The 11,286-nt window shown below is 40.2% G+C and overlaps 1 protein-coding gene across 2 annotated transcripts in view; it reads right to left on the bottom strand.

Annotated features, from left to right (window-relative positions):
- The window catches only part of SLC30A9 (solute carrier family 30 member 9), a 68,111-nt gene extending 58,542 nt beyond the window's left edge, over positions 1-9,569 (bottom strand). For both annotated transcript variants that reach the window (XM_082653657.1, XM_082653656.1), the window contains exons 1-2: positions 9,339-9,569; positions 2,430-2,582 (exon numbers count right to left, since the gene is read on the bottom strand). In XM_082653657.1, the coding sequence (XP_082509783.1) occupies positions 2,430-2,582; positions 9,339-9,450 (265 nt within the window). In that variant the 5' untranslated portion in view covers positions 9,451-9,569. The remainder of the gene's footprint in view (positions 1-2,429; positions 2,583-9,338) is intronic.
- Between the last annotated feature and the right edge of the window lie 1,717 nt (positions 9,570-11,286).

An 11,286-nucleotide genomic window follows, 5' to 3' on the forward strand; every position in this document is an offset into this window, starting at 1 on the left:
CAGGCAGACTCTCATCCACTGCGCCACCAGGGAAGCCCCAGGTGACTTTAATTTAATGTGGTCCCAAGTTGTGTCCCCAGCAGCTAACAGAGGCAAATGCAAACTCTCTATGCAGGAACACATCCTCAATAAGAGACATCAAATAGTTCCAAGATATAAAACTACATGGAAAATGAACACTTCTCAGTTTAAAAACAGATAGGGCATCATGAATGAGAGCAAGAAACGGAGGAAAAAGATAATACAGTGAGAACCAAAAGATTTCAGAGAGCAGAATTTTCAGTCCCAGATTATAAAATAGCTATGTTTAATACGCCTAATAATAAAGAAGTCTGAAAACATAAGCCAGGAGCAAGAGACCAACCAAGCAAGATGAAAAACAGAAGTAATTTCTAGAAATGAAAAATATAATCATTAAAATTAAAAACCCAACAGATGTACCAACCAGCAGATTAGAGGCAACTAAAGAGGGAATTAGTGAACTAGGTAGGCCTAAGGAAATAACCCAGGATCTAGGCCAGAAACATGAAGAAATACAAAGTATGTCAGAGAGGTTTAGAGACATGGAAAATAAAGCAAGAAGATCCAAAATATTTCTAACTAGAGTTCCAAAAGGAGATAAAAGAGAAATGAGAGGGGGTAATACATACTTCAAGGGACAGTGACAGAGAATCATAGAATTCCAGAATTGTATTGATAGAAAAATGCCAATTCTCAGATCCAGGAAGCCCAACAAATCTCAGGAAGGGTAAATGCAAAGAAATACACACCCAGTCACTTCATAGTAAAACTGCAGTTTACACCAAAGAAAAAGACTTTCAAAATACAGTTAATCAAATTTAAAAAGCAGACAAACAGAAAAGACATGGAAACAAAGGTAAAATATCTGACTTCTCAACAGCAACAGTGAAAGCGAAAAGACAGTGGAATAAGATATTAAAATGTGCCTTTACCATGAAAGATCCTCACCTAAAGGAATTTCTATAGGATGTATTCTACATCAGACAGAAAGAGCAGAGAAATAAGAAAAGATGGTTAACAAAGATTTTAGATAAATTCGAACAAATAGCAATGTTTATTTTACAGAAGGAAAAGAGAGCAGAATAGACACAAAATACTAGCAAACAAATCACATGTGAGTTTGGAGGGGGTGACCAGAGTTAAAACATTCTAAGTTCTTTGTATTTTTCAGAAGGAAAGTAAACTTTTCAATTACCTTTAGACTTTAGTACAGACATAAAGTATATAACTCCCAAGTAAGTGTGTGTTGTTTCTGTGTATGAGGGAGAGGGGATAATGGAATGAGAAAAAAAAGTTTTTTTTAGAAGGCAAAAAAGGAATTAAAAAAAAAAAAACGCACAGGGAAGCACATGATACAATGTGCAGAAATACGTCCAAACATATCGATTATTACAGTAAATGTAAACAGACTAAATTTTCAGTTAAAAGACAAAGATTATCAAATTAGGACAAAAAAAGGTTAAAGCCAAAGGACAGGAAAAATTACACCATTTGCCATTTCATTGGCAAATACCAATGAAATCTGGTGAAGATGTCACTAAAAAAAAAAAAAAGAGTTGTTACATAACAATAAAAGGTCTAATTCATCAGTGTTATGTAACAATTCTACATGTGTATGCATCTAACAACATAGCTTCAAAACACATAATGCAAAATTTTAGGTAAAACTAAAAGAAAGTACAACTTTCAAGTACAACTTTACTTGATTCAGTGTGCAACAGGGAACAGTATTTGAAAAGCTTCCAAATGTCACTAAATTCTGCCATTCTAAAAGAAAAAAAGTTTTTTAATTTCAAACAAACTAATAATAAGGATTTTTATACCCAATAAAACTATGGCTTAAATTCCTACTTTAAGAAGAAAGGTTCAAAATTAATGAGCAAAATAGCTAACTGATATGATAGTTTAAAAATGAATAACAGAGTAAATACAAAGGAAGCAGAAAGGAGAATATATTTAAGGTAAGAGTGGAAATTAATGAAATAAGAGACAAACATATGATATAGATTCAAAGTAAAAAAAATTACTTGGAAAAATAATAAAATAGACAAAGTTTTGGCAAAATTAATCAAGAAAATAAGACAAACACCACTAGGAATGGAAAAAAGGGTGTAACTACATATGCTGCTACAAGTATACAGAGAGTACCATAAACTTCATGCCAATAAATTAAAAGTTTAGTTGAAGTGGATAAATTGCTAGAAAAAAACAGAACTTACCAAAATTGAGTCAAAAAGAAATAGAAAAATTAAAAGAAATTAAGTTAGCAGTTTAATGACTCCTCACCAAGAAAACACTAGTCCAGATGGTTTTACATGTAAGTTCTGTCAAACATTCAAGGAACAAATAATCTTATGCAAACTATCCCAGTATACAGAAGAAAACTATTTTAAAAGATTTATACATACCTGCTTCATCAAATGATGGTACTTTTTCCATTTTGTGAGTTTGTGATCCCTGTCCTTCTTTCTGAACATTTGTGGAATACGACTTTACTTGATTCAGTGTGCAACAGGGAACAATATTTGAAAAGCTCCCAAATGTCACTAAATTCTGCCATTCTAAAAGAAAAAAATTTTAATTTCAAACAAATTTCAAATAAGGACTTTTATACCCAATAAAACATACCTATGATAAGAGAATAATTTTACAGAATAACAGTAAAACTTTCATCCTGTTAAATATCCAAATGCACAATGCTAAGCCACCCTTTCCATGGAGGTGTTTCATTGAGCCCTAGGTATACAGGGTCTATATTTTGTAAAGGAAAAGAAAATATTTTTCCCCTAATTTGCAAATTTATTTATATGGTAACTTTTAAAATTATATAAAATCAAAATATTTGTATTATTCAGCTGTTCTGAAAGGTCTCTGGCATTTAAAAGATATTCTTTATTTTGTATGCTGGTTGCATGATTAAAAAAATAGCATAATGTACTTTTCAGAATAAGAACTCTGAGAAGGGGAAGGTCAGGAGGGTGTCCTACTCAAAACTACCCTGCATCTTCCTTCTGCTAGACGGAGACTGAGTCATCTTTCATTTCACAATCAATATGTGAATTATATTAATCAGTCATTCATACTGTCACTGATGTTTTTAAATCAGATAATTAGATCAACATTTGGTGAGATTTCTCGGTATTTGGGAATTCTAATTGAGGGAAGAATAGGAGACTAATTATAAAGCACTTTAGCTGTTGCATCTGGGTTGACTGTGAGCTTTAGAGGGCTGAAATACAGAAGGAAAATATATTCCACATTTGCATCAAAGTGGTAGAAAAGTAAATCTATCTGTCTCTACTCTCATGTGACCCTCTTGCTTTTATTTTTTTACGCTGAGTACTTAAAACTCGAAAATCTTGTTTAGGTATAATTTATATATTTTCTAAAGTTTTAGGTGAAATAATGAAATTATATCATTAGAAACAGTCAAGTTTCTCCAAGAGTGGAGGGTTAAGCACTTAAGAGTTGAAACTTTTCTGGGGCTTCCCTGGTGGCGCAGTGGTTGGGAATCCACCTGCCAATGCAGGGGACATGGGTTCGAGCCCTGGTCCGGGAAGATCCCACATGCCACGGAGCAACTAAGCCCGTGAGCCACAACTACTGGGCCCATGTGCTGCAACTACTGAAGCCCATGCGCCTAGAGCCCGTGCTCCGCAACGAGAGAAGCCACTGCAATGAGAAGCCCACACACCGCAACAAAGACCCAACACAGCCAAAAATAAATAAACGGATAAATTTATAAAAAAAACAAACAACAACAAAAAAAACCCACAACATAAAAAAAAAAAGTTGAAACTTTTCTAACTGCTTAATAATGATCTTCCCAAAATGTTAATTCATGTATGTGCATGTGTAGATTGCCTGCCAAAATCAAGAAAAATAAATTTTTTAATGGCTCAGAGAATTCATCAGGAACAACAATTATTGTGAACACTGAAGATAATCTGAAAAGCATGAGGACATAAGGCAGCATAAGTATTCACTCAAATTTCAGGCTTAGAACTTGTTTTCTTCAAAAACTTTCTGATGCCAACTTACTCTTTCATTTATTTGGCAAATATTTGTTGAAGGCCAAGTATGTTTTTTTTGTTTTTGTTGTTTTTAATAAATTTATTTATTTTTGGCTGTGTTGGGTCTTCCTTGCTGCGTGCAGGCTTTCTCTAGTTGCGGCGAGCGGGGGCCAGTCTTTGTTGCAGTGCGCGGGCTTTTCATTGCAGTGGCTTCTCTTGTTGAGGAGCACGAGCTCTAGGCACGTGGGCTTCAGTAGTTGTGGCACATGGGCTCAGCAGCTATGGCTCGCAGGCTCTAGAGTGCAGGCTCAGTAGTTGCGGTGCACAGGCTTACTTGCTCCACGGCATGTGGGATCTTCCAGAACCAGGGATCAAACCCGTGTCCCCTGATTGGCAGGCAGATTCTTAACCACTGTGCCACCAGGGAAGTCCCCCAGCATGTTTTTTTGATCATTTGCCTCTACTTATTAAAGGCTGAGTAAAGTGAATATAACAATGTATCTTCTTGCACGTTAAAATATGTAGCTCCCCTGGTGGCGCAGTGGTTGAGAGTCCGCCTGCAGATGCAGGGGACACGGGTTCGTGCCCCGGTCTGGAAAGATCCCACATGCCGCGGAGTCGCTGGGCCCGTGAGCCATGGCCGCTGAGCCTGCGCGTCTGGAACCTGTGCTCCGCAACGGGAGAGGCCACAACAGTGAGAGGCCTGTGTACCACAAAAAATAAATAAATAAATAAAAATATGTAACCTACCAGCAAAATTAGTGAAGAAAGGGTTAAAGCAAATTCTCCTAAGAAACCCACCCTCCAGGAAAGCATCTTCTTTACCACAGCCACTGGTGTTCCGACTTGTCAGCCCTATTCAAAATATCTTTTGTGATTATTACCTAACAAAAACACTATGACACCAACATTTTTTTTACCCACTGATGAAACACTTCTATAGAGACTGTGCTAAGGTGTTTAAAGAGGGATTACTACAGTCTAAAAATCCTTCCTCAGAAGAGGACAATGTTTTTGTGACTTGATCCTAGATCTTTTTCAAGGTTCTCCTTAATTTTTAAAACGTTATTACAGAAATTTCAATTATATGCAAAGGTAGAAAAAAACAGTACAATAAACGTACACATACTCATTACTTCAACAATTATCAACTCATGGCCAACCTTGTTTCACCTCTGCCTGCACCTGCATCTCCCCACCTACATTATTAATTTGATGTAAATCTCAGACATAAAATAATTTCATTCATAAATATTTCAGTATGCATTCAAAGAGATAAGAACTTTTTAAAACATAGCCATACCACCATTGCAAGTAAAAAAAAAAATCCTTAATATCATCAAATATCCTCAATTTCCAATTTCCACTGTTACAAGTCCTAATTTTTGTGTATGTGAACAGATCTTAATTTGGTCCACATACTACAATTGAATGAGATGTCTTTTAAGTCTCTTTTCTACAGGATATGTGTTTTAGAGCAATTTTTATATTGAAGAAACCAGCTGTTTGTACTAAATTTTTGTCCTGTTTTCCAGTCTGAATTTTACTGATTTAATTCCCATGGTGTTGTTTAACCTGTACTTCTATGTGTTCTATAAATCGATGGATATAAAGGCTTTATCCAAATTCAGGTTCCTTTTTATTAGGACAACACTACTTGATAAGTGGTGATGTGTTCTTTAATCAGGAGCCACATAATATTTGGTTATCTCTATTTGTGATAGTGCCTGCTGTTGTTCAATGCCTAGAATCATTTATTCCTCAGGTGGTTACAAAATGGTGATATTATAGTTTTATCCTTCATTTTTTAGTCAGAATACTTCTACAAAGAGAAAATTCCCTTCATGTATTTGGTTATCCAGCAGTATAGTTCATGTAAGAAAGTCAGGCTGTATGCTTAATTTTTTCCCTTTATTTACCAGTTCTCAGAATAATGAGTTCACTACCTACCATCCTGCAATAGTGACACAATAATTTGCATGTCTATGTATCACTATGATTCCATAGATTTAAACATTATTTGATGTATATCAATCCATTTTAGTCATTATCCTGATTTATGTCCAAACTGTCCATCCCGTTTTGGGCCAGTAGGGGTCTCTTCAAATTGACTCCTGTGTCCTTTTTGTTTTTGGCCTCTCCCCGCGGCTTGTGGGATCTTAGTTCCCTGACCAGGGATCGAACCCTTAACTTCAACAGTGAAAGCACAGAGTCCTAACCACTGGACCACCAGGGAATTCCCAACTCCTGTGTCCTTTGACACTATCTTAGTAATCTTGATAGCTTCCTTGCTCACCGTTTCAAAAAGTAATTACTTTTTAACTTTAGAAGAATTTTAGGTATCAGCTTTAATTTTTTTTTTTTTTTTTTGCGGCATGTGGGCCTCTCACTGCTGTGGCCTCTCCCGCCGCGGAGCACAGGCTCCAGGCGCAGGCTCAGCGGCCAAGACCCACGGGCCCAGCCGCTCCGCGGCATGCGAGATCCTCCCAGACGGGGGCACGAACCCGTGTCCCCCGCATCAGCAGGCGGACTCCCAACCACTGCGCCACCAGGGAAGCCGCTAGGTATCAGCTTTAAAAGTACACATTTGCCATGAACACAAGATTGAAAATTACACAGAAATTGCATAATGTTTCTACCTTTAACATTTTATATTCTAAAAAATACACAAGACCACATTTGATTCAATAAAACAGAATACCTAACACACAGCAGTAGAAACTCAACCATTTGTTGAATAAATTACTGAATTTGTTAATTAATTCTAGAAGGCAGAAAGACAGTAAAAAAAAGTAACCACCATTCATACCCTTTCTTCAAGGTGACTTCTAAAATAAGCTATGTTATGGTTAGATTAGTCTTTAGTTTGGTGCTCACTACTCTATGGGCCTGGACAAGGAACTTCTCATTGCTGCATATACAAGGCTGTTCATCGAGACTGCAGAGCTACTGGTATCTTATCAGTCTAGTCGAAACAATCACTTTTCTCTGCTTTTATTTTACTGTTACTGCCTCTGCAACTCCTAATAACATTGCTACTGATCACCCTTTGTCCTCTCTCCAATCTTGTTTGTCACCTACCACTTACTCTGGCTTTTGGAGGAAATTTAGCCTTTTCATACTACAACAATACAAACAATACAAAAACAATACAAATAGAACAACACAAAAAACTCTTTTTCTCCCACGCAAACTGACAATTCTGTCTACTGTGTATGTTGCTTCTGCAATAATAATAACTAAAAACAAACAAAAAGATTTCTTAACGGTTTGAAATGTTTTGCTTCAGGCTAATTTCAGGACCAGAGACAAACCTGCACCTAAGTCGTCGTCTTTTTTTTTTTTTTTCTGCGGTACGCGGGCCTCTCCCGCTGCGGAGCACAGGCTCCGGATGCGCAGGCTCAGCGGCCATGGCTCACGGGCCTAGCCACTCCGCGGCATGTGGGATCTTCCCGGACCGGGACACGAACCTGTGTCCCCTGCATCGGCAGGCGGACTCTCAACCACTGCGCCATCAGGGGAGCCCCAGTCTCTTTTCTTAAGAGACCATTGCAGGGACTTCCCTGGTGGTCCAGTGGTTAAGACTCCGTGCTCCGGATGCAGGGGAACCAGATTCGACCCCCGGTCAGGGAACTAGATCCCGCATGCCACAACTAAAGATCCCGGAGGCAGCAATGAAGACCCTGCAGCACGCAACTAATACCCAGCACAGCCAAATAAATACAAATAATAAATACAAACAAGGTTACTGTAATAAATACAAACAATACAAACAAGGTTACTTTTTACATCTACTGTTTTTAAGCATGAAAACACATTTTAATTTTTTGGTAATAAACACTGCAAACAACTTTGCAGTCATTCCGACTGGTGAGACAGGTGATTATTATCTGTAGTTCACAGAGGGATGAGACAAAGAGCACATAATTTTCGACTTGACAGCGACAGACAATAATGGATTACAAATTACACTATTTCAACTTCTTTTTACCCACCCTTAAAGGGCAGTTTAGACTAAATTCAACAGTCACTCCACGTAATTTAAGTGTAAAATGCCGAAATTGCTTGGTCAATAAAAGCAACTAGGCCAGAAAGTTTAACTGGGGATTTTGGAGTACAGTACAACCAGATGAATCATTTTGTTCACAAGAGAATCAGGTACATTTCCATTATAGGAAAAATCCACAGTTACACGTTTTTATCACTACCAAAAAGCACCCAAAATAGTGCTGTTAAAATTAACCCTTCCGAAATCTTAAAAGCCAGTTTTTATATTAATTGCAAATAAAAGGACCATATTCTAAAATAATTGCACAGAATAGGCATTATTTTAGCTTATGTTACTTATAAACTTGAATGACTACGACTTCCAATTTCTACTGCAAGGTCACAAACATGCTACAAGTTTTTTCAAACATAAATTTTGGGTAAATGTTTCCGTAAACACTCTATTCATCCCCAAGACCCTGGGGGATTAGATTAGGGGTGGATTTGGTTCTGTCTCTTCCCTCATTGTTCCTAACAGTTCCCAAGTGTCAAGCAACCTATGGCATGCCAATGACTGCAAAAACGGAGGTAAGCCTAATTAAAACTTGCAAGTTCAAGATTCTTTTGTAAATTGTCAATTTAAATTTGAGTCAGAAACGACATCTGAAAAAGAGGGATAAAACCTCCCGACAACCACTTTTTTCTGAGTTCAGCTCCAGTGGACACTTTTTCACCAAAAAGATTGTTCAACCGAACTGGTCTCATTCAACAACTGTAGGATGGTCATACCCCCATCTTAAAGGATGTCTCGTAAATGTTGCGTAGCAACCCCCCAATTCCTCCTTAGAAAATTTAATAACACAGGTTGGGAGTACGAGAAAAGGAACAGGGTAAGGAAATCTACTTGGTCAAAGTGCTCAAAAAAGGTAAGGCGGTGAGCTCAAAAGACCCTGGAACTTTGTGGAGTCAGCAATTTCGCACTGGCTGCGGGGGGAGGCGGGCGGTCACCGCCGGGCACTGCCATGCTCACGTAATGTTTTATCTGAAACGAAGTGGTCCGTTTCATGGATGCGACCCGGCCCGAGAATTGCCCCCAAATGCCCGCGGGGACCGTGGGCGAGACCAGGATCAGGGAGGCCTGTAGGGGCCGCCGCCGGCTGAGCAGGCTGAACTGCAAAGGCGGAGGTCCGACAAGAAGGTTCTGGGGTTGGGAAAGGGCAAGGCGGCATACTTCCGAGGCGAGGCGCCCGGCGCCGAGACCGGCCTTGTCTTCCAGTCCGGCTTCCGCGGAGTCAGAGGCCGGCGCAGGATACTCACCCTGGAGGTCGCTGGAGCCGCAGGCTGCCGCCCTGCAGCGCAAACGAAGCCGGCACAGGGAAGACCAGCTACATCTGTGGGCCGCGGCGGCGGCGGCCAAGCCCGGTAACATCCTGGCGGGGCAAAGGCCCCCACTCGAACACCGCTTGCTACCTCCGCTCCGCCGCCGAAACCAACTGACTCCATAGACCGGACACTACCGAACACCAACGCCTGCGCCGCCGCAGGCGGCCTTAGCGAACTCGGAAATGGTAACATTATTTAATGACCTGGCCGCGGAGGCAGCGGAAATGACGTATACGCAGAGCGCGCATCGCGAGATCTTGCCCCGGAAGAGCTTGGTAGGGCGTGGCTGCGCAGAAAGTTTGGCGTGTTCGCTTTGTCTTAACGCGGTACTGCGTTTGCACCTTGCTTGGATATCTACAAGTTAATTGTTTGCTTCTTAACCGCCAGGAAAGCCTTGGCAGAAGTGACAGCCGTTGAGGGCTCTGCCTTTTTCTTTTTTCTGGGCTCAGATCCTGGGCCATGGTGTTGGAAATGGGAGGTAAGGTGGGAAGGAAGGACAGTGGCCTTCTGAGCCTCTCCCTCTCCAGAGCCTTTGTGGATAATCCCAAGCCTAGGCTAATTTGTCCTCAGTGCCCTCGGGACCTGGAACACAGTACATCACAACAGCGTTGTGTAGCCATTACCGTGAAGGCAAGTACCCACAGAATCAGTTAACTTGCCCTAGTAACGTCTGAACCTCGGATTCCTGTCTGTAATATACAGTACTAAGACTTAAACGTTCAGGATTTGTCTGGGTAAAAGCAGATGTGCAGACATGCAAATAGGAGTCAGTTAGGCCCCAGGGAGAAGGAGACGAGAACAATATTCACCAAGCATTAACTGTGTTGTTTATCTGACATGCTCATTCAGGTCTTAGCTCAAACTGGAATGAGGCCTGCCTTGACCACCCTAGCTATTGTAAGGGAGCAAAATTTGCCACCCCAAAATGGGTTTCTTTGGCAAGAGAATTAATTTAGGCTGATTTTTTTTTTTTAAGGCCCAAAAGACTCATCACCTTTGACCTTTCCCCTACCTGCCTAAAAGAATATAGAGAACTTGTTCCAAGAAGGGAGCTATCACCATAGATAACTGTAGTACACACTAGGTATATAGACAGGGAGGAACCTAGCAAAGTCGCTTGTTAAAATTCCTCTCTGTCCTCTTGTCTCTGTGGGCGCAGCAAACATTTGTTTACCAAACATTTGCTTTTTTGTCTCCTTACCAGTTGCCTTCCTCCCCTTGGAAGCCCCAAACTACTACCCCCAGCATCCTCTTTTTTCTTTAGCTGAAGATGGTATTCACGGTGAGGGTTTGGGCCATTTTGGAGAGTTAGTCAGTTTTCCTGGGTCTCTCCCATGTATACATGTTATTAAACTTTCGTTTGATTTTCTCTTGTTAATCTGTCTCATGTTAATTTAATTCTTAGACCAGCTAGTGTAACGGAAGAGCCAATTTTGACTCCATGTTGGATCTGTTTCTTCGACTTTAGCCTTTGCTTTTCGTTGCTTTTGTTATTAAAATCATACATGATGGCCTGCCTCAGGGAACCCTACCCACCTGTGAATGTCCCCGAGCCTGGCCATTCCAGGAGATGTTTTGCAAGACTGATGGCCCTTTTTACTTTACTTTCTTCCCACCTCTCCCTCTCTATTCTGCCTTTTTACTTTACTTCCCTCTCTGACTCTATAAAAGAAGCTTACATCCAGATTACCATAAGGTGGTTATTTTGAGACACAAGTCTGCCATCTTCTCCGTCTGCCAGCTTTCCGAATAAAGTCGTGTTCCTTGCCTCAACGCCTTGTCTCTGATATATTGGCCTGTCGTTTGGTGAGCAGAGAGCGAGCTTGGACTCAGTAACACTAGGACTTAGAAGGGTAGAGGAAAATTTCTTCCTCCCGACGCT

The sequence above is a fragment of the Grampus griseus genome, assembly GCF_964374135.1.
Source record: "Grampus griseus genome assembly, chromosome: 4".
In the NCBI taxonomy this organism is placed as follows: Eukaryota; Metazoa; Chordata; class Mammalia; order Artiodactyla; family Delphinidae; genus Grampus; species Grampus griseus.